We start from the raw sequence: 24,844 nt of genomic DNA on the forward strand, positions 1-24,844 counted from the left end.
ATAATAAATCGTTAGACAGCTTCTTAAAACCACACGTGTATGCACAGCAGGCAGAAAGCAGCCCAAACAGGAACAAGCGAGCCAGGCACTGGCACCTGGGTGCTGATAAGAAGAAAATGAGGTTTACTTGGCCCAAAACTCTCCTTTGACAAGGCTACCCTAAATCAACCATGAAGTCTGTAAGAGAAACCTGAGAGGCCAGGTGACCCCTCCCAAAAAGAAAAATCCCTGCAGCTGGCAGGGAAGGGTGAAAGCCCACCCACCTCCCCATCCAGCCTCTGGCCCTCCCTGGGTTTGTGCTGAGGGGGTCACTTCTTTGTTTATTCCACTCACTGGGCATCACACATGTTCAGAATGAAAGGCGGCAGAAAGATAACACGTGTGCGTGTGTGTGTGTGTCATGAGCCTGCTGGGAGCTGCTTTGGGGTCTCCTTTCTCGGACACGCAGTTCAGACAGCCCGCTGCTGTACCGCAAGCCGCTGTTAAAGAGCGGCACTCAGCAATTTGCCTGTAAAATAAACAACACGCCTAACGTGTTTTACTGAAATCCTCCTCTACAGGAATAATCTGATCTCCCTCAGAAAGACTATCGTTTGGGTTTCCCAACAGCCACCGCATCTCCTGCACCAAACATGGGTCCCGGCCTGCCCGGCTGCATCTGCATGGGCGTCGCGCTCACCTCTCACACCTGGAGCAGCGCCTTCCTGAAGGGTAAATCCAAAACTTACATGTTTAAAAAAACACCCAAAACATACAGCCAGCCTCTCTTGTCTGGATAAGTAGTCTCCTTCGTAGGGACTTTTCCCTTAAAACAAAAGTAATGCTATCGCTACAGGGTCTCAGGGGAAGATGATTCATAGGCAGGAAAAGGCCTGTAATGCTGTGCTTGGGGTACTCACCCCAACAGATATCACAGCTTTTTACTGTGCTAGTCCTGTAACATGACGAAGTGACGGTCTGAAAAAAAATCTTCGGTTAATCACACTGATTTGAAACCAAATAGCACGTAGGGCAGCCAAAGCCTCTGCGGGGGTGGATGGGGCATTTACATTTGAAGGAGGAAACTTGGATTGTTTGTAGAGCTTCAAAGTTCAGGAGGATATGCTTTAAGGCACTGGATTTGCTCAGAGCAGAGCTGTGTGACAATAAAGCCAAGCACAAAGGGACAGGCTGCAGCAACCCTGCCAGCTCCATCACCGAGGCAAGGGTCCACTGGTGTGGTTTGGAAACATGACCAAGCAGCATGGAAATGGCAGAAATCCCACACACAGCACATCAGACCTCTCCAATAGCTGGGGAGAGGCAGCAAAGTGAAAGACCATGTGTTGCAGGGAGTCAGCTTCTGCCAGACTACAGGCATCTGAACAAAGCCCGTCATGGCTGGAGGCTCCTCTCCTGTGGTTTCCTGCAGCCACGTCCCTCCAGCGGGAGCATGGAGAAATCCCAAAGCCCAGTCAGAACGGAGAGCCTCATAGAAACTGTTGGTTAAATTGGTTAAGCTTGTCTTTGCCGGTTTACTAACAAATGACGCTCTGATAAGAAAAGCTTTCAGTTGTGCTCTGGCTGGCATGAATTAAAAAGCAAGGAGCTGGTTGGTACAATATAGGAAAAGGAAGAACAGGGAGGCTGTTATAAAGACAGCAAAACATAAGTTTAAAAAAAAAAAAAAGAGTTCTAAGGTTGTGGTGAGTTTTGTTGTTTTTTATTTGTTTGGTTGGTTTTTTGGTTGTTTGTTTTTTTGGGTTTTTTTGTGGGGTTTTTTTGTTTTGTTTTTTTTCTTGACAACTTTCCCCAAATCAGCTCCATCTGTAGTCTCTGAGCATCTGGGGGTTTCTGCCAAAGCGATCAGTAGCAAAGAGCTAGCATTTGTCTTTGAATCGCAGCCATTATGTGCTCCAGCGTTCCCACACCATGGACAGAAATTGGAGGCACTCGCAATTCTCCCTGGGCTAATACCAAGCCACTGATCCAAAGCACAAGGGATGATGGCAATGCATGTGCACTGCTGCATATAAAGGCAGGACACAGCAGGGGGAAAAAAAAAAAAGGGACACTACTGCCTTTCATGACCTCTCAAACTTCCTCACTGAAAGCAGGCTTGGCTGAGGGCAATCCTCCAACTCATTGGCAAACCTCTTCAAAGCCAGACAACCAGCTAAGGTTGCCTTTCATACAATACAGCCCTTATTCCCTCGCGCCTTTGGTTCGTGAGGAGACGCTTTGCCCTGGGAGCCACGGCACATACAGCCGTGCCACAGTCACGACCCAGTTTTGGCCGCCCCTCCCCAGCGCCAACATCGTGGTGCTGGCCTGGAGAGCAGACACGTGCCCCTGCACACCGACACTGTCCATGTCCCGTCCTCTTGCCCTCAGGGAACCGCAGGAGCCAGCAAAGCCCTAGATCTGCTGTTAGCTGCTCACCAGCCCTTCCCTCCTCGAACCTGGAGGGCTACATGAGGCCCTCTTTTACAATTCACCTTGTAAAGACTATTAGAAGTTTAAAAAGGAAAAAGAAAATAATTATGATAAAACAAATTATCTGAATGACAGATGCAAAAACCGCTGAACCACCAGTAAGCTCCTACTAACCATAACTCAAAGGTCTCTGTTGTGTTGCTGGGCAGCAGGTTTCAGGAGAAACTTCTGTTCTTGACATCATGTGGAAGGCAAGCAGGTTTCTTGCTCTGAGCCCTCTACTGATGACCAAAAGCATAGCGGTTCACACAAGTACTTCCTTTGAGTGCAACCAGGAGGGAAAAGAATAGACAAACCCTTGTGCAAGAGATCAGTGCTCATCAGCCATGCCAGGTCAAGATGGCTGTGTCTCAAGGAATATGTAACAGCTCATGGAGCTATGCTAAGCAGAGTGTTTATAACTGTTTATCCACATTCTAAGTAGCTATTTGTCCTCCAAAGGCTGATGAATATGGGTATTTTGTGAACAATCATGGATTAGACCACTAATCCAAAACAGGCATCAATCCATCATGAATGGTTCTTAAGGCCCAGAAAAAAATTTGGAAAATTCACTAGAATACAGGCTTAATAATAAATGTCTCTTTTCTTTCCCTCCAGTCTCAAACACTGAAATCCAATTTTTTCATCTCCATTGTGCTTCAAGAACAGGCACAATCTCTGCTGTCCACCAAAGTACATAGCTCCTAAATACTCTTGAGTTTCCACAACTATATTCATCCCATGCATTATCAAGCTGCAGGTAAGATGAGTCGAAGAAACATTATTAAATTCTTATTAAATTTCAGTCTTTGCTCCTCTCTGAATCCAGCACAGTCTCAGCAATGCTACTGTGTCAGAAGGTCTTTCCTGTGAAACTGTATAATGCTCTGCCCAAAGCCAGTGATTCGTTTTCTTCTGCTTTAGCAACCAGCTGTATGAACTTCACCTACTACTGAACTAGCTATGTATTTTTAATATCTCAAATGGGAAATCATTAGATGCATCATATGCAACAATATTAAAATGAGCACTGTTTCCCACTCTAAAGTGTGCTCTAGCACCTTATATATCTCACGAACACTTCACTGCCAAAGAACCTGCTCTTTTGAGTTATACCTAATATCGGGAGGAAGAAAGAACACTATCCAGTGAACTAGCAATGGTTCCACACAAGCATACACAGCAAGGGCAGACTGGGCTTTTGTTGTGGACTTCACTTAAAGCAAACAGATGTCTTTCAGAGGTAAATCTACTTTGGCTACCTGGATTAGACCACTAAAGGGTTGTTTTCTTTTGCCATTAGCTAACCAAATCACCATTAAACTCAGGATTAACACAGTTCTTTGCCTGCAAGTATGGGTCATGGTCCATCTAGGCCAGCCTCTCCAGGTCACCAGATCAGAGGCAGCTGGCATCACACATCCTCAGCACAGGTTTTTGACCCCACCATTGGAACCGAGCTTGCCACCCAGCTATTCTTTGCTCTGACATTATCCTGAATGCTGGAATCCAGAAACACAATAAATGTTATGGAAATGGTCCAAAGCAGAAAGTGAAGTAATTTCTGAGGCAAGCAAGCAGACTAAAAATAGCCAACTGCACAGTGGAAAGAATCGGAGGGTGGGGGAATCCCTGCAAAAGACCTTTATACTCCATTCTTTATTCCTAAATCTGCAGGTGTGGAGCACTTACAAACAGTCCCTCCAGCAGCTGTCGCAGGTGGCCAAGGAAGATGCAGACAGGCTGTTGGAAAGGCATCGAAGCCAATTTTCCTCCTGGAGCAAAGAGATGGCTGAGGGCATGTGGTTCCCCAGGCAGCTCCATGGCTGTAAGCCTGAGGAGATGCTGCTGCAGATGCTGCAGGCTGGCTCCTGGCCGCAGCCTCTCCATCTCCCTGCCCAGCCCCTTTCACCCAAGTCCCCACCAGCTTTTGCTGGGGCAGAAACAGTAGAAAGCTAATCTGTATTAAAAACAAACAACCAAGCAAACAAAAACTTCTTTGCCCGTGGAGCTCTCAGAAGGATAGGACCAGATAGATGCTGGTACACAGGGATCTGGGAAAGTGGGGAGGAGAGGTAGAGTTGCTCCCGCAGTAGCAGCTGGACATCAAATGGGTTTTGCTGTACTGTAAAACCAGACCTTGAGGGAGAAGTAAATAGAAAACAGGGAAAACTCATAGACACCTATGTCAGGAGGAAGCACTGTTACCACAACAAGATGCCATCTGAACACTGAGAACTAGAAAATGCAACTCTCCCTCCTTTCTCTCCTGCCAGTGGGAGAAATCTTTTCCTGACTTTACAAAGGCTTTTGTTTGTTTACATTTGTACGCACCGGAAACAGAATGAGTTCGCATTTACATGCTGATCCATTCGTTTTACAGGAATGGTACAAACTCTAACAATTTGTGTTGCAAATCAAGACCAGGCAAGGTACATCTCCTAAACTCTTTTAACCAAAACTGAGGAGCAGTGGCAATTCTGAAATCAGAACCAACATCACCATCAAGGACTTCAATTTGAGTGGAGACTTGTTTCACGACACAGCCCCCTCTGATCTATAAATCAGTGCAACTCCTTAATTTCATAATTGGCTCAAGGCTTTACATTCAAGCAAATTGCTGCAAAAAGACACAGCAAGAGAAACAAAAAGAAAAATTCAGTGAAAAACAGAATCACAGAATGGTTGGGGTTGGAAGGGACCTCTGGAGATCATCTAGTCCAACCCACCTGCTAAAGCAAATTCACTTAAAGTAGATTGCACAGGAATGTGTCCAGGCGGGGTTTGAATGTCTCCAGAGAAGACTCCACAACCTCTCTGGGCAGCCTGTTCCAGAGCTCTGGCATCCTCAAAGTAAAGAAGTTTCTCATCATACTCAGATGGAACCTCCTGTGCTTCAGTCTGTGCCTGTCGCCCCTCATCCTACCACTGGGCATCACTGAAAGGAGTCTGGTTCCATCCCCTTGACATCCACCCTTGATATATTCATAAATATCGAGGAGATCCCCTTCCAGCCTTCTCCAGGCTGAACAGACCTAGCTCTCCCAGTCTCTTTTTATACGAAAAGTGCTCTAGGCGCCTAATAATCTTCGTAGCCTGACTAACTAACTAGTCAGACAATTAACTCATCCATAAAAACCAGTTTGTTTCACAGACTCAAAGAGGGGAAACACCAATAAACACTAGGGAAAAGGCCACAGAAGTAAAAATGTGAGAGAGAAATAAACCCCTCCTTAATGGTGCTGCCTTTGCATCACTGTTTCCACAGCAGTGACTCAGGGCTGCCTGGCTGCCCGCAGCCCCGGCCGGGAGGACAGGTTAGCGCAGGGGGAGCCAAGCAACCAGCCGCCGGCACGCCTGCTTTCCCGCTTGCCTGGGGCCTGTTTGCCCAATTACATTTCCATGTGGTGAAGTATTCCATATAAGAAAACGATTCTCAGGGATCACAGACACTCTCCCTTCTTGCTCTCACATGCAGAGCCAAGGTGCTTTGCCAGGTCTGTAACAGTTATCTGAAGGCCTGTGGGCTGCTGCATTTACACTAGGATTTCCACTTAGTTCTTACCAGCTCCAGAATCAAACACTAAAATTCAGTTCAGGAAGAAGGAGCTGTAGTGGAAAATATCCTCGCTCTGGTGAAACACTGCAGAAACACCTCATATATCAACGAACACACAGAAAACTCAAAGTTCATTTCTGGAACTGACCCCTCCACTAGGCAGAGAGAGGGGGAGACATCTGTGAAGGCCCCATCATTCTGCAGAACCAGGGACACAAGAGAGCAGGCTGCTGAACCTGCATCACGCCTTTTGCACCAGTGACGCACTGATTAAGGAAACTACCATTTTACCTGGTGGACATGAGGCAAAACACAACAATGTGCTCTCTACACAGTAGCTGCTTCCGCGACTAACTCGCTAACTTGTCACAGATATCCCTTTCAAATCAAAACATCTGAGAAAGCCTGACATGAAAAAATTCAGCAGGGATCATCAGAACAAAAAGATGCCTCCTTGGCCAGACTCCCATCGGTCTAATCCCACTTGAAGCAGGGTCTTACTAAGAGAGATGTCAAGGACAGAAGAGCGAAACTAAACTGCATGTTTATTATGAAACACCGATCTTCGCAATTTAATGACAACACCTTTGCAGAGAACATTTTCTACTGCTAAATAAATCTGCAAGAGAGGCTACATAAAGCACACTCAGAGGGCTTTAATAACTTTCAGATTAAACCTATACAGAGGACTGTACACAGGCCCCTTGCTGGAAATGACCTGAGGCATTTCTAGGTTCATGAGACAAACAGTATCTTCTACACTGATCAACTGAGCTAGTTTGTGCAGCATTTTCAAGGCTCTTTTAACACTTAGCTCAGCTTCCCATTGCACACTTGAAGACTGGGCACAGGAGGAGAAGAACACTTTCCTGTAAGGCACAAGGGGAGCATTCATCATGGTTACAAGTCAGTTTAGAGTACAATGAATTCCCAGGTCCTTGCACATTAGCACTTGCTGCCATAATCTCTAGTTTTAGGAGCTGGGGTTTAAGACTGTTTTAGCTGACAATTCCCTACACAATCACTCAAACTGCATTTTGCAAAAGGAGCACTGTTGGGGGACTTAGAGCAAACATTTTTATCTTGTTAAATGTTGGAGAATAACTTTGCTATTTTATATTTATATATACATATGCACACGTTAAGAAAGAGAAAGGGAGGGAGAGAGATCATGTAGGATAATCTCAAATGTACAATACTATTTGTGGACCCATAAACTAAATAATGAACCAGAAGAAGATTTTAAAATGCTTAAAAGTAGCTTGTCTGTGCTACCCTGCACACATTCCTACAACTGCAGCACTCACTTGAAAGCCAAGCATCAGAACTTTTTCTTTTAAAAAAAAGTTATCTACCTCCTCCCCCTGATTTACTGCAACACAGTGGCCAGCTGACTGCTAATGGACAATGGCTAAGATCTGCCTACCATTCCCAAAGCAGAGACTATAAATTTCAGCCTCTCTTCTCCGCACAGCCTGCCAGTTTTCACATAACTTGTCAGGACTTTGTATCTTTGGAATTTCTCTTCCTCATTAAACTTGGCCAAAGTTGGCCAGCAGATCCACAAGGTATTCGGTGCAAAAGAAGGCAGAACACACAAACTACCGCCAAGAAGCCTCATTTCCTTAGGAAGTCAAGATAAAAATACGGAATGTCACAGCAAAAACAGGAGGAGCCCACAGGCAGGTGCAGTTTATGATACTACAATTAAACACAGTCAAGAAAGATTACATTTCAAACAGATATATTCCCTTTAACATAAACAGCAAATTAATTCTCCTGTCTTTGATCCTAATGCCCAAGCCGGATTTTAAAGTGCAAGCTCTGAAAGACAGCAGCTCACACTGGATCTGGGATCTCTTGCCTGCCTATTCAGGCAGGAGGACTATACCGCAAACCCGAGTTCTGCCTAGATACTTGCTAAAATGAAAGCACAATGCTCTGGTTTTACTCTGCCCAAACTGGCAAGAGCACACATGCTCTTAACACTGTATTGACAGGGTTGCCTTGTTTTCCTTGAGTAGACAATATGTCTGATTCACCGGGGGTAAACTGAGCTGTGCTGTGTGTCTGACAGAAATGACACAAAATGCAGTCCTGTGCTTTTTGCTATTATCTGCACACAAAAACATTTCTGTTTCCCATCAGAACTCAAATCTCCTCAGACAGCTCAAACAAACAAGAGCTCAGGGAAGGCAGCGGTGAAACGCCTGCATTGAGGCCACCTGTATGAACATTCCCCTCGGCTCGGCAGAAATGCTCCATCACTAGAACTTGTGCAGGCTATTATTGCTCAAATTCATGTCAGTGCAGGTATGACCAGTAGGTCAAATATCATGACTGTGAAAGCATCTGCATGCTGGCCACACTGAGCCTTCACCACTGATAGTGTTAGTGTCCAGATTTCCCTAACACAGGCAGATGCTAGCAGTCACTCATATGCATATGAAATCATATTGTCATTAGTGACTTCCTTGTCAATGTTAACACAGCAGGTCTCCAGGAGACTGCAGGTAGCAAGCCTAAGGACTGAAAAAAAATAGGCACGGGATTACAGTTAAATGCATGAGTGTTGCCCACTGGGACAGATGAACAGTACCCAACACCGGGAATTCAAGTGCCTGTCCTACTCATTACAATGACGGTAAGAGACGTTAGTAGCTCACCTAGATGACTTATCTTTTCCGAGCATGTCAATGCAGTCACACCGTCAGACCAAAGGAAAGAATTTTTTAAGGAAAAAGTCCAGACTTGTCCAAAGAGCTTAAGACTTGCAGAGAAATCTTCTTAATATGGACTCTTGTCCCTCCACCAATGGAAGTCAGCTGTAGCCTACACAGCCTTCTAGTTTCCATTATGTTCCAGTACTAAACGTGCTCTCACACACTGATGAGCAGTAACAGATCTCAGTGCCACAGCTGAGGAGCACCTCCTGAGCATCATCTCTTGTGTTACCTGGTTCTCTTACAGCCAGGTAGGCAACACTTTAAAGCTACCCCCCTAAAACAGGGAGATTCTTCTGTGCTCCAGAAGACAACAAAGTTCCCTTTATGTGGCCATAAATTCCGTTTGTGCAATCTAAACTGCTTTACAATTTACTGAGCACATTTTCTGCTACATAGGACAAAAACCTTGCACATGAGACCTGTCATCAGCATACAGTTGAGAAGGCAGAGGCAACACAGCTTGCTTTGCACTTTCTTAACATAGTGATCCACGATCAACCTTGAGTGTGAAGCCAGCTCCCAGCCACAGCTGAAAAGCCATGCACCAGCAATACTACTAAATGAGCACCATGAAGCCTTCACAGTAAAAGCTCTTTTGCTGTTGACAGATAATAGATGCTGGTGAGGCAGCAATGATGCCTTCAAGGATCTTCATGGCAAAAGGAAAACATCTGTTCCGTCCAGCCTTGAACCAGTCAGGTTCCAAAGCAAGTGTGTTAAAAATATACAGAGAGGTACACCCACAAGGACAACTGCCTGTAGGCTGGGCATGCAAAAAGTCTTTTACTCAGGTGGAAGTCTTGCGCAAAGAAACCATATACTGAAAAAAGCAGATGGAGAAACAAGCATGGACACATTGCAAATTTTTCCCACAACCGCACAGTATCAGTGAGAAGTTGCTCTTTGCTGGGACGCAGCAACGCAGAGCCTTGGTACTCAACACCAGCTCTCTCCATACAATCCACATCAAGCACCATTTCCCAAGCTGCTTGATAACAGCCATGACTTTCTGCCCTGACCTCAAACCACATGTGGAGCTCTCTCTTCAAACTCCATCTTGCAGCCGCATCAAACCTGACACCCTCCTCTACTCAAATAAGCTTCTCCAGCCTGACAGTCTTGCTAACCACCCCAGGACTTGGATGAACAAAGTGGAAGTTTGTCCTTTGTCCAAACTGGTGTCACCAGTGTTCCAGGGAAGTTTCTTGGATCACGTCCGAAAATTGCAGATAAGACTCAAGCCAGGTGTTAGCTGTATTTGCCTTGCTGGGAGATAAAGTCACTGGTCCTTGCATGACTGTAAGGACAAAGGGCTCTCCAGAATTAAATGTCACTTTGCGCTGTTAGGACTACAAGGTGGCAGGCTGAGCACTGCTTTGCTCTTTTTGACCTCCTCCCAAACCAGATGTTACAGGGACCATGCTGTCCAGCTCTGTTTTTCTCTGAACTGTAATAGAAAGTTCCCAGCAGCTTCTTTTTTTTTAACCTAATCCCTGGAAGACATCAGAGATTAATCAGCTTCAGGAGATACCGGACAGCAGGGCTGTCCACATTGTAAATACCTTTCCTATTTATTTACTCCTTTTCCAGAGAACAATTCTTTGTTTTGCCAAGTAACTGTTTAACTAAAGACCGCAAAATTTTGTACAGACTAGGAGTAGGCAACCTGACATTTCGGGGACAAGCAAGCAAGGTGCCAGTATTCTCCATGGAAACAATCTGGATTTTTAGGTCCTTGACCCATCTTCCCGAATTCATATCATAAGGAAGGGGCACAGCAAAGGCTCTTAGTAACTCTACTGGCTTCACATTTGCTTTGGCTAACTTAGCAGTAAGTACTGCTATGGACTGGTATGTAAGTGATTTATCAGGCAACTATACTACGCTAGGTTAAGCAGTCCACTCATGTCTGCAGACTGAAGGGCCAGCCCAAATTCGGCTTCTCCAAACTAGCTTGCCCCAGTTCTGTTGCACAGTGCTGTGAGGATCTGCATTTCCCAGTCTGCTACAGCTTTTTATTTTCCCTTTTTTTTTATTTTTCTTTCCTCCAAACAGATAAAAATCCACACAGTCTCTGGTTTTTCAAGAAAAAAAAAATAAACCAAAAAAAAAAAAATCCACCACCTTACACATAAAAGTCAGGGCAAACTTTTCATGGTTATTACTTTTGCTGTTCCCTCATTTTGTCTGCCTGCATGTGTGGGAACACACACATTTATATTTATCTGCAGTCTTTCTGCAGACTGTTTTTGGGATGTCTTATGGACGATGATCATCCACATGACTGCAGTTTATAACACCACGTGGGCCATAAGATACAGACTCACAAGAATCAAACTGATTTGCCTATCACAACAGAAAAAAGCTGTCAGCAGAGTCAGGAGGATGGCAGTGAATAATTCGGGTAACCTTTTCTGTTTAGGCATGGGAGATGTGCCACGTTTCTCTGCAGGCCTGGAGGTTTTGGTTTGGGGCTAATTTTTCTGCAGAGCACATACAGAAAGGGCAAGACAGGCAAGCACTAAAAGCAATCCAGCTTCTTTCATAAATCAGCAGGATACAGTATCCAGTTGTTTACTTAGCATAATTTTACACAGACTAGACTGGACAAGTCATGAAACACTGGGCACAAGAGCTGAGAAATGCTGCTATTAAAAAGGCATGCGGAAAACTTTCCCAAGGGATGCCAAGAGTGTGTGTGGGAAGAGGTAGGAGGAAGAAGCAGCAGCGTCAGGGGTTATAACAAACAGAAAAGCAGCGATTATGTTTTTTCCCTCACAATCACTTACTAAACCTTTCAAAGAGAAAAGCATCGCTGGAAGGGGAACACAGGAGTGACACTGGAAACAACCGTGCAGCTGCAAAGAAAGCCTCCAAAAGAGTTGAGCAGAGTCAAGCTGTCTGTTTAGGGTATAATGCAAGTTAACAGCTCAGACGCAGGCAGATTTGCCAAGTAAGCTTTGCTAAGGTTTTAAATGTTATTCGCTTCACAAGAAAATGGATTCTTCTAACTAAATGGTGACTGCCAAACCTTACAGCGTACTTGTATTGCATCTGATAACACCAGTCACAGCTCCCTGGGTGTGCTACAGCGCCGCACACGCAGCAAGGAGCTCATGGACACCCAGAAGCGTGGGCAGCGAGGGGAAAGGCTCAACGTGGACTGAACACCACCTTCTCCAAAACAGTGCCCCAAAAGGAACGGAGACCCTACAATAAAGAGATTGAAGACAGACTACAGGAATCTCTCAAATAACGCCTCCCACCACAACATTTGTGCAGCCTGAGATTCATCCTACATATGTACATTTTGGAAAATAATTTTTAAAGCATGTATACGCTGATAGTTTGCATTATGCTCCTTTTACGGTCATTGGGCTCATTCCAACAACTGAATAGCTTTCAGCTGATGAGGACTGGTGGATTTTTGTTTTCATTTGTTCTACACTCCAGTGAAATTTTTTTACACTACATGCACTCTAGCTTTGCCCTCAAAAAGTGAAAATAGGACCTACGTATGCATCATTCTGTAGGAAGACTCACAGATCTTTAGATCCTTTAGTGCTTGCTTTACTGCTGTAGATCTAAAGATCTATCAAGATCCATACAATGTTCTAGATCTTTTCTTAATTTATTTAGAGAGGAGGAAAGTGGAAGAGACAGGAAAGTTTTATGCACATCAACACCCCCCACAATGTTTCAGGCAGCAGTACTAACTAGTCATAATATATGCAAAGATCAAGCTGATATCTTCAGCCCACCTCCTCTTTTCTCATCCTTACCACCATTCTTTTCAAAATTAAAATCTGTAGAGAAAACCACAAGAAAAGCTGAGAAGGATGAAGAACATTTCCACAGCACCATGTACATTACAGAGCTGTAATGTTCCTTCCAGCGTCTCTAGTCGGAGATTATACTACCTCGTTTTCTTCATGCCAACCAAAACTTTTTCAGGAAAGCCTTCACTCTGACTTTGACATCCCTCCTGTCTGAGTGATCAAAGCTTTACAGCCCAGAACTGATGTAACCTCGCTGATCCTGAGCAACGTGTGAATTGCCAAATCAGGGCCTTGAAGACTGAAGATTTGAGGCGTGCCCACAGAGCGTGCCAACACATTAGGTTTTCTAATTTGTTAAGCGTTTGGCAAAGCAAGCACTCGATCAGAGGTATCACAGAAGAAAGGAAGTCTTGTGTCTGGTCTCAATGCAGGTTAGAAAAAACAATCAGATATCCTTCATTGCACTGCTTGTATTTAAGCAGAAAGGCATAACACTGCCAGTAAAATATGCACAGAGGCACAAATCACCTAGAGCTTCAGTAGCTGCTCATTAAAAAGTTTTCTAGTTTCCACTCAAGCCTCTTTCCCCATGGGCATGGACACTGTTACCATCAGCCTACAAGAAAAGCTCCTGTAACTGTAGCTTTCAAAGCAGGTGGAGAAGGTAAATTTGAGGCATTTTTGGGGGCAGTACTGAAGGCGGCGGTCACTGCCCCCCCATCCCCATGTTCTCTCCTCCCACCACGTCCATAAGCTGTGTTGAGCTAGAACCAGGGCGGTGCTGGACAATCCACCAGGAAAAAGGAGGTGTTCATGATACCATCCCTTGAGGAACTGGAGCCACTGAGGCAACATCAATTTGAGCTACCTTCTCACCCACAGCATCTCTTTTGCAGTCTCATTCCATCTTCTTCATAGTGATGGCACAGCAGTTTGTAATGCCATGTGCTAAACTAGATCAATGCACCAATCCAGGTTATAAATAACTGGTGGAAAGAGCAGAGTGAGGGTATTTTTATTTAATCAGGAACTGGGGCCTGTTCACTGATCCAGGTCACCATAGCTCTGGGGCAGCTGTGCTGGCAACAAGTGCTGGGAAACAGGCAAGGAACCAGCACAGCCACATCTGCCACTGAGAAAATGGTACATGCAACGGTATCACCCACGCCTGGTGTTAGCAACAGCATCACCCACGCCTCGTGCTAAAAAGTGGATCTGACTTAGCACGACTTGGAAGAATTCACACCACATTTTTAGCCTCTGCAGGCTCATTACTTTGAAGCAAAAACACATGAGCTCCACTGGTAGGAACGACAACTCTTCTAAGCTGCATGGGGCTAATATCTCCAAACTCCTCCCTCTGACTGCCCTTCATCCCCTAAAAGAAGCATGAACTTGTAAGATAAAAGATAGTGCCAATATACAACTAGCTTTTCAAAACCAGCCAAAAAATACAGAAATTTTCAAAACATAAGCCATCTCTCACAACATGAGCTCAGCCACGTTACAGACAGCATTTTTCAATTGTTTTCCTTTTGCTCTGCAACCTCTCCATCACAACTGTTTGTGATTAATATATGCTATTAAAAACAGAGGGAGTGTGCAGTACAGCCAGTCTTAACGTTATGGAAGAAGCCTTCATTCTGCACAGTCCAGCAAACTGCCCCGTGTAAAGCTGCTGCACAAATGGAAACATTGCTGTGCAAAGAACATTCACTGTACGTCAATACATTTTCATTCTTCTCTGGTTTCTCTGCTTGTTAACTGCAGCAAAAGGGCACTGCCTCCTCATGAAGGCAGCCTTTGAAAATCTCCAGCTGAAAACCGATTTTTATCAGGCCATCTTACAAAGTAAGAATGTCCAGCTCTTGGCAAACACGACAGCTGACGTTAGAGAGCAGAAGTCACACTGCTCATCGATCACAAGGAGATCCAGCGATATGACTGAAGTCCTATCAGTCAATCCATCCCTGCCTTCTTCTTTTCCTCCCTCCTGCCTATTTACTGATTACACTCCAGCCACTCACCCAGGAGCTTGTGTCCAAGGCCATTTTTACTTGTTGGTGCCTATATACACACTAAAATAGAAAATATTTTGCAGCAACACCCTTGTAGGAGTTTTGCTTAATATAACTAGCTCACCAAAGACACCCTGCTCTGTACACTGCACACGCATAAATGTATTTTTTGAGGAGTTCAGAAAAGCAGGATGCTTGGTTTGAAGAGGTACAACCTCTCTTCAGAAGTATGATACCAGTCCAGCATTGCAGATATCACCCAGGAGGATCTCATTCGATTTTAAATCTGAAGTTGTTGTGTTAATTTGCAGATGTAACTCTATAAAACACAAATGGAACCAACAGGGGAAAAGTCATGTTTTTCCTAATCTGTTTTGAAGACTTAATTTATACTGATTGCTTTTTCAACAGCATAAACTGCAAGACATCTAAGGATTTAAATATGGGAATATATTTTTTATTTCTTTGGCTGGGTTAATTTCTCGATCTTTCCCATCTAAAGCTCCACAGTAAATCCCCTTGGGTCAGTTACAACTACTACTTTACGCTGCTGAATTCTGCCAGCAATCTGCTCATCGTTCCTGCAGATGTTTCTGCTTCCAGGCTTTTGGGAACTTTATTGGACCTGTTTCCTTTAAATAAACCTACACCCTTCTTAGGCTGCAAATGCACCAGGAAAACTACTGTCCTGCACATCAAGCAGCTTCCTCACCTGCTTTTTCAGTAAAAGCAAGACACTACATTTAATAGAATAATGTGGAAAGCAGGGAAACTGACTTTTTTCCTCTCTCTGAGAAATTTCTGAAAAGGGAATGCTACGTGTTCTCGTATGTCCTGGGACCAGCCAAAGCAATCTGTGAAGGACAGAGGCTCCTGCACGCAAGCGCACAGAGATCTTGCAAAGGGCAAATGGGCTCAAGAGGTCAGGTCCTGCAAACAGAAAGCAAACGATCACGTGCAAGGACCCTGCCCTTCAACATAAACATGAGGTAAGCCATGTGCCATCTCTCATTATTAAATTTTATCCGTATTGCTAATAAAGAAGAACGTTCCTCTACTCACCTCAGTAACATCCATGACTTTGATGGCTGCCAGCTGACCCGTTTTGACATGACGACCCTGAAGAAGAGAGAGAGAACTGTCAGCACCAGCATCTCACCCATCCCTTCAGCACACACAGAGTAAAACACTGGGACAAGAGCTCCAGTCACTGGGTTTTCTCCAGCTGAACTGGGCCCTTCTGATAGATGCTTCACATGAAAAACGAAAAATACTCTAGATGGCTAGAAATATATATATATATATATATATATATATATATATATATATCTTTGGAATATTCTTACACAAATCTTAGAATCCATTTCTTTTACTCGACGTTTAAAGGATGATTATCAAGATTAAGCACAGACAGACTACATTCACAGATTCCCTTCTGTTTACTTTAGCAAGGCTCATAGTCAGTACTGACAATTTATTAACATGATAGAAGACTTAAACTCCATGTATTGCATATTTTATTTCTATGTACCAGCGCCTGGCACCTGGGTGATATTTCGCTGGGTAAACGCAAGCATGCTTAAGGGATTGCAAAAGGACATTTCTCTTTATTTTGGTCTTGGCTAGCATAAAAAAAAAAAAGTGAAGTTTCTTCAAATGATACACCATACCCACAATAGCTCTCTTTGCCTGTCTCACGATAGCTAGACAGGAACAAGACGTTGTCTTCCTTCAGCTCTGCCACCATAAGGGTACAGTTTCTCAGTACAGCTGGAGCTGAATTAATAGATCCCAGCTCCTTCGGCAGGGAGCTCCAACCCTTCCTTCCCCTGCCTCCCTCCAGCCTCCTGGCACACATTTCTCCCAGAAGCACTCAGCTCCTTCTGGCACTCATCAGATCATATGATAACGCTGATTGAGATCACCAAAATGGCAGAAAGTTAACACAGAAAAAGAAAACTGTGGGGTGGGGTGGGGGCTTGGAGCTCGGGGAACTAAACTGTTTTGCTCTGCAGTTGGAGCAGAGGCAGAGCTGGTAGGAGGAGGACGGCCCGGCTGGGCCCCTCCAGCCCTGCTGGGCTGGAACTCGCCTCAGCAGACTGCTGACAAAAATCCTCCAGTGTATTTTTACAGGAGGTGGGAGCCATATCAATTAGCTGTTCTGTATTTTTTTTCTAAACAAGCACTTAGAAATGGTTCTAGCACTGGTATTTTCCAGCTCTCCACTTAACACCCAGCAGTCTGCCCTGAGACTTCCAGTCAAAACAGCCTGGTCTGCCAACACCTTTCCCAAGTATCATCGCCAAAGGCTCTTCTCCAAATCAGTCAAGCTCTCCAACCAGAGGTGTGCCCACTACACTTCTTCACTTCTATCTCAGATAATGATAAAAACCCCCCAACCAAACATCTGACTAAAATCACATTCCTTCACCTTTCTATGTTTCCCAGGCAGAAACCTACAGGTAGCATCCACTATAGCTGATGGACATCCATAGTGTATTTTTTCCCTAGACTAACTTTTTAACCTCTTTACAGATTCTTCTGAGACTGGCACCCCAAAACTGAAGCACTGCAAACCGCCAGTCTCTCAGGAGAAATCTTGCCCCCTTCACATCTTACAATGCCCTCCATGAAGGTACCGGCCAGGTATTGCTCGTGCATTACAAAAGACTGAAGAAATGCTGCAGAATTCACAGCCTCCACTTTCTTTTACAACTTGTATTGTGCTGCGTGCTCCCCTTATTAACCAATACACATGCTTTCTATAAATAAATGACTGTACTCAGGCTTCTGCTGGCTCTGTAAACTCTCTTTATTACGTGCATTTTATTTTTTTTACAGCTTTGTCTCAAGCTGGTTTGGACTCTGAAAAAAAGTCAGGGTCATAAGATGTGTGCAATGGCCAAGGCTGACCTCACCTTGACCTTACTACTTCTTGAACCTAAGCCTTTCAGCAAGCCCAGGAGAGATGCAACTCCAATTTCCCACCCTGGACCTTTGCCTAATGACAAAAGCCTGTGGTTTTCTCCTCAAGACTCACCATCCTACCAAGGGAGGAGGGTGAAATGTTTTATAACGAGGTGGAAAAATGCCTCCTCTCAGCTCTGCCCCTATTTTCCACAGCCCTGTGGAAGGAACTAAAAGGCCGAAGGACATGGGAAAGCACGGTTTGAGGTACAAAAAGAATATGCCAAAGATAAGAGAGGAACAAAGACATCTCAGGAAAAAAGCTCACATCCACGGGTTGCCACATATTTTATGGAAAGTTTGCTCTCTTTGTCTTTTTAAATCTGGGAATTACTGGTGGGCTTGTTATTTCCAGAGAGTAGCGTGAAATTTCCCAGGGCTCAGCTTCATAGCTTTTCTCAGGGCGATGGTTCCTCCCTGTGAGACTGGCCCACCAGCAACGACCAATGTGCAGCAGCCCAACCACCCTTCCTTTCCCTGCAGCTTTACCGGACCCTGCTGGTGCCTCCACTAGTCCCTGTCAAAACCAGGGCCATGACAGCTCCAGCCTTGCACAGCGGCTTCCTCCTGCCCAGCTTTACTGTTTCTGCAGCAGGGATGGGAAAAGCTTCTCCGTGACCCTCCTGAGGGACTGCAAAGCAAGGGAACTAACTGAAGACTGTGGGAAGTGGGGGCTGCTTAACATCCCAGGCCAAATTTAAACCCCAGTCATTTCAGAATATTGTTAAAAATTACTCCAAATAACCTTTTCATAATGTTTGGAGAGTTCATGTTCTAAGCACCTACGACATATATAAGGGAGGGTTGCATGACATTGATTTATATGAGAGAAAAGGACATTTTAAAGCCACATTCTTTTCAATAAAAACATTTTTAGAGAGAGGGAAAAAGCAAACATCACAAGCACAACATATAAGCATGAGCAGTTTTTTGTTTGTTTGTTTATCTGCTTAACAGCTCTGCTCAAGAACAGACTTGTCAAACTATTAGCATGCTGGTATAATCTTGCTTGCATCATGAAATGGCTGAGCATTCCTGTTTCGGAAACCGACTTTCAGATTTTCATAGCCGGCTTTTGCGTTGGAAAAATTTGTCTTCATTAAAAATACTAATAATAAAAATCACAAAGTCGCTGAATGCGATAAAAGAACTGCAGAAGTCATAGGTGGGACACACTCTCTGAACTCAATCTCCTGGGATTAAAATTTATTCAAATCTAACTCCCGGGGCACTTCATAAATGTGGTAACCATTAAGGTCCCATCCAGACACCATCTCAGCAACACTAGCAGCCAACACTCCGGCAGGACAACATTTTTCTCGCAGAATGAGGCCCCTGCTTTAGTACTGTCTGGAGTCGCAGCCCCTTGGGGCACCCTGGGCTCCCCCATCCCCAGGGTACAGCAGAGGTTCTTCCAGTTTTGTTTCTCCCAGCAAATTGCCGGCAATTACCATCCAAGTATCTGAAAATATGCCACGAGACTGCAAAACATGACTCACCTTAACTGAAATCAGCAGTTCCTTAAAATACTGCTAGATACCAAGTATCAGAGGCTGGGGATAACTGCCCCCTGGCCAGAAAGTTAAGTATGGGTATGCAACACACAATGATGATGACAGCAAACTGGATGCATCTTGTTAAGCATTAAGATGACTGTCTCCCGAGCCAGCAGACCAAGGAGGCTGCAGAGGTTGCACTGCGTAGTAGGAGCAACAGGTAGGAAAAGCCACGTCATCCCCGGAGTGAGAGTTTACCCCTTGCCAGGTCTCAGGGTGGGGGCCACAGCTAAACGTCAGCACATCCTGGCTCCCACCCCCATGGAAAAGAGCCCACCAACACATTCTCTTCATTTAGACCATGTTCACATTTTATCGACCAAAATTTCCAAACTACTTGTGATTTCTTACACATCTTCCCCACCTTTCTTTCCCTCTTCTCATGAGTTTATTCATATTAAAGCACTTGTTTATCCTCCTAAGGTAGTAACATAATAATATTTTTCATAAGAATATTTGTAAGACTACTACTGCATCATTCAATTTTTCAATGGTCTATTGCGATGAGCAAGTCAATGGAGTTGAGCCTGCTGACCCCAAATCTTGTCCTGTTTCTTCTCATGCAGATGACAGAAAGTCCATTTACATAAGGAGGGTTTTAAAATACATCTCACCAACACAGCAACACTGCAGCATTTAACTGGATCTTAAACTGAACCTACTACTTAAACATATTCCCAGTCATGTCTGATAGCAAAATGCTGTTTAGTTCTCATCTCAGTGGGCTTTATGGATGTTGAAAAGCAGAGAGGACAAGGGGAATCCTTGGTAGACTGCCAAGATCTGCAGAACATTACAAATTTCAAGCCTACCCACACTCTCCAAGTCCGTTAATACACCTACTTCTTGCCTCTTTCTTCCTCTGCACACATTATTACTGTAAATTTTTTGTTTTGGAAAGGTTCAAAAGCAAGTGGTGTTATGTGCTGGTTTTTTTCTTTAAGATGCCTTAATGTTATCAAAGAACTATGCAAATTAAATGCAAAAGAAATTCTGTCAGCTCTACCCCTTTCTAATTATCCAACATATGTATTCCACGGTAAGGCAATTCTCCTACTAACACAGTTTCTGGCCTGTGTATTCATGTGCCTTTTGGGGGACTGTTCCTGGAAGCTCGCTCCCCAGCTAAATGGCATGGAAGTAGAATATGGGACAACATCACACATTAAGGAAGGAAGGCAGCATGTGTGACTCATGACTTTCAAGCTTGGATTATCCTGTGCACTGTACAAAATTAAGTCTTTGGAAAACTCCTCCAGCTTCCCAGTGTCCTATGCCGACAGTTGTGGAAAGAGCAGCAAATAAGTTGAAAAAAACCCACTACTTATTCCCATTTCAGTTGCTGCAACATACACAGAAGCAGAAGGCTAGATTTAAAAATGCTTTCAAGTGAAAACTCATCATGGTACCACCTCTTAGTGCTGTACAACACCCCCATGCCAAAATTAACTTTTCAATTTGCTTCTTAGTTAGTTGACTCTAAACTCCTACCAGCCTGAGGCAATAGGCCATGGAGTAACACTCTGCTATTAGGCTGCAGACACCAGTGCAATAAATGATACCTTATTATTCCAATACATGTTTACCATCGGCTCTTTTTGTCACTTGCCAACACAGAAAGTTGCAGATCAAACAACTCTGTATTGTGAATACTTGGACCCTACAAGATGTTTCTTCCCACTCCCCAGAAAGACTAGCTTTATCCTGTGAAAAGCGATGGGAGTAATGCTCATGGTGGAAACAGAACATGTGTTTTTGACAAGCAAAAACAAAGAATGCAACAAAGTTAAAACAACCTCCACAGTTCAAAACAAATTATAAAATATAAAATGTTCTTAAGCAAAAAGTCTACCTAGCTGCATTTGTAGCCAAAATAATACCGATACAGTATTCTGTAAGCTAAACAATCATATGTTCCAGCAATGGAGATAAATTGGTAAAAAAGGGATAGTGTTTATGTGGCATGGAAGCTTCTTCTAGAATAAAAATCAGCAAACAACCCCAGTATGAAAGCCTGTCAAATCACTGCAGAAACGCATGAGAAGAAAAAAGGGCCAACATCAATGTTCTTTCTTCCCGTTCGCTGATTTTTAAACCAAACCAACCAGAAGCTATTAGAGACTCCCACTGTTTAAGTCAAAGACAGGACAGGGTTCTTCTGTGTTTTCCCTCTACCTCTTGACATGAAATGCCTGGAAAGCAAATTAGAAGACAACATACTCTACCCTGCTTTAGATATCCACAGGCTCACTTGCTTTCTATTGAAGAAATAATTATGACAATTTACTCATGCATAGTACTGCATTCTGTGAGGTATGGAAGACCGACAGTTATGATCAGTCCTGTACTTCCAGGGACAAAGTGCAAAAGATGTTACCCACTAGTAAGGAGAAAGAGTCCTAGGCACTGATATTTTTACTTCGATTGCTAGTTTTGTGGTAGTTTTCACACTCCAAAAGATGCTGGATATACATTACCCAGAGGCATTTCCTTCTCCCAAACAGCTCATTGCCTAAATAGGAAAAAAGAAAGAAAAGGGGAAGAAAAAAAGGGGGGGATGGTGGGAAAACTATGGCAGAGAGCCACAATTAAACTTTCCCAGGATCACAACAGGTCAAAGGCAGAGCTCTGAGTTACAACACATCCCTGCTGCTCTGTAGGTGGCCACCCAGAGCTTCCTGCCTCAGACCTGATGCTTCTTATACAAGGACACTTCTGCCAACCAGCTTGAGGCCCCGGCCTGGAAAACACTCTCTTCACAAGCGATCGTCAAAGTCATCGTCCCACCCTTCCAGCCACCACCAGGCTATGTCCAGATCTAGTGACCTTCACTGAACACACTATCACCCATTTTATCTTACACTGGAGTCCCCACGCTCAGCCCTCTCCAAAAAAGATAAAAGCTGCCTCTAACTTTATTATTGCTTGTGCTTTTTGCTGGTTTTAAACTTACCCTAGGTAATTCAGTTGGGACATTACTGAAAGACATAAAAAAAAAAAAAAAATCCAAACTGAAACAAAAAAAAGAATGAAACCAGAGCAGGGGCATACCTCCCACACAGACTCAGAGTTGGCTCAGAGTACATTTGGCTTCCTCTGGAAACATCAGCTAAAATCTGCTGTGTCCGGCTCTTACTCAAATCAATTCTTCACCCTACCTTAACAGCTTTACCAGTCACTAAATCCACCCCTCCTAACACTGTTTTGTCTCTTGGGACCCCCTGCAATGCTCTTTTTTATACAGAACAATTTCTTTCTGGCAACTATAATTAAAAACAAGCCAGATGGAGAACATCAAGACAAGAATTCAGAGCAAAATGACAAAACATGTGCTTGTAGATACAAAATTACATAGGCTTCAGATGCAGATGATTTCTTATTTTACACCTCAGCAGCCACTTTCATCACCAAAAACTCCCCGTTGGACCTCAGCCACCGATTGATGGAGACGCAGGCCCGGTTTGGTGGTGTGGTCATAGCAAGTCCCTGCAGCAGAGTAGGCGTTAATGAGGTTGAAGGAGACCACCACAGGTTGAAGGAGACCACTGCAGGTCACCAGAGCCAGCCTTCTGCTTGCCAGGTGCCACCACACAGTCACAACCACCCGGGGCCACTTCAGTAGGACGTCGTGCATCACACGCTGCTTCTACCTCAGACCAAGCATGGCCCAAAGTGACCCACCACGGTCCCTGCACAGGTGGTCATGGCTTCCAAACAACACAGGCATTTCCTTAACCAAGAGAGATGGCAAGTGAAGGGCAGAGCCTCCCAACCGCTTCGCCAGAGCGACAGCAAAATAAGCTTGGATGAAAAGAGCCCAAGGCTGCTTCTTTTTGGTTGGTTTTTAAATGAATGCATATCAACATTTAACTCATGACTCCTGGACGTGCAAATCTGAGCTTTCCAACCAAAGGGAGCAATTTGCACCTTGTGACCAATGCACTCTGCAAACCCAGGCAAGCCTGGGCCCATCTCACTCTGCTCACGTCCGAGAAGCTGCTGAGAAACCACCACAGTGCTGGGCACATGCTTTCTGAAACATGAGGTGAGATGCTTCTGACGAATTTAAGTATTTAAGCATTAGGTACATAAAAATGCCTCAAAAGACATACCTTTCTTTGGGGGGAAAAAAAAAATAAAAATAAAAAATCATAGGTAGGCCCTGCCCCCCCATGCACCAATGCTGTTTGTTGTAAGCAGCCTGCACTCTCTTGGGCAATGTTGTGGTCATACACCACGAGAGGAGGAAAACCAAGACTACATACACCCTACCAGCCTTGTTGCATTCACTCTACCGCTGAAAACAGTGTCGGAAAGATGTGCGGAACTGCAGGAGGTTCCGTAACCAACACCAACCGAGAAACTGGCAAAGGTGACACCAGGCAGGGAGGGGACAGTGTCCCTCACCAGGTGGCAACCAGCAGGTTTTTGGCTATGCTGGCCAGGGGGCCTGGCTGCTCGAGGCACCATCCCAAAATGCCCACCAGCCTCCCAGAGAGAGCCAGCAGGGCTATTAAATAGAAATAAATTTTTATTTTAATTTTAAATACATTAAATGCATGAGGGAATTATTTCAGAAGGTACAAAACCTCAATGTAAGCACAAAAGACATAGTGGGAGGGGAAGGAAAAATGGAAAACAATTGGCTCTGCTGCTTTTATTTCCTTTTTTAATACATTTTCGGGTTTGCCGTTGTTGATTCAGCCCACTGCACAAGGAGGAGCCAAATACATACACTGATGCGTTCAGCTGTCCCCACTGAGAGAGTCCCACATTTTGTGTAGCTGCACCACAAGGTGATACCAACCACACTGTGTGGGAAGGATATGAAGCTGTCATTAGACAGCTTCATATTAATGAAGGGCAAGGGGAAGGAGAACTATTTTTCATTTTTGTCGTCAGTACAGTGGAGCAGAGCAGGGAAGGCAGCTGCGTAATAACTTTTATTTCAACATGGTTAAAATGAAAGATTTCACATCTACGACCTTTAAAAAACTCCAGAACGTTAGCAGTAAGGAAGTTAATGAACTCATATATATATATATTATATATATATATATATATATATATATATATAAAAAATTAAATTTCTCTCCAACTGTCAGTACTTGTCCAGTGCTTTAACACACAAAAAAAGAAGAGCTGGAACTGTGTGTTTTAGCACTTTTTTCCTACTGTGAGCAGACACTGGCTGGCAGCTCTTTTCTTTAGCCATTATAAACATCATCAGTGCCACTTTCAGTTAGTCACATCTCACCACGATGGACTAGGGAGCCATAATTTACCAGATAGCAACCGCTGAAACTAAACCGCATCTTCTAGGGCACCAGATATGCTGGGGGAGTACTGGAAGACGAGGCATTCTTAAAAAGGATCACGCCAGCCGGTGTAGCAGCCACATGAACGAGGACTGTGTTTTATACTGTGACCCTGTACATAAGAGCAAATTAAGAAATACTTTCCCAGCTTGTTTTGCATCTTCAAAACACACATTTAGCCTGAAGTTCTATGTATTTTAATTAAACGAGGACTCACACCAGAAGACTCTTTCCAGAATTTTTTATCTTCTGATACCCTGCCAAATACCTCTGTGATTCTAAAGCAAAAAAAGCCCACAAAAAAACCTGCAACCACCTTGTCCTTAAGAAACTGGCACATGGCCACCGAGTGATCTGTAAACAGCTTTATGTCCACACAAAGTATTTTCAAATACTCAGGCAGCATTTTCAGACCTCAAACTATTTCTGCTTCATCAGCACAGGAGCCTGACTCAGAAATCCAA

General features: G+C 44.1%; 1 protein-coding gene across 12 annotated transcripts in view; it reads right to left on the reverse strand.

Annotated features, from left to right (window-relative positions):
* Positions 1-24,844, reverse strand: part of MAP4K4 (mitogen-activated protein kinase kinase kinase kinase 4) — a 163,892-nt gene that overhangs the window by 71,264 nt on the left and 67,784 nt on the right. For all 12 annotated transcript variants that reach the window (XM_065060781.1, XM_065060789.1, XM_065060825.1 and 9 more), the window contains exon 3: positions 15,602-15,658. In XM_065060781.1, the coding sequence (XP_064916853.1) occupies positions 15,602-15,658 (57 nt within the window). The remainder of the gene's footprint in view (positions 1-15,601; positions 15,659-24,844) is intronic.

The sequence above is a fragment of the Columba livia genome, chromosome 1 (assembly GCF_036013475.1).
Source record: "Columba livia isolate bColLiv1 breed racing homer chromosome 1, bColLiv1.pat.W.v2, whole genome shotgun sequence".
Classification (NCBI taxonomy): Eukaryota; Metazoa; Chordata; class Aves; order Columbiformes; family Columbidae; genus Columba; species Columba livia.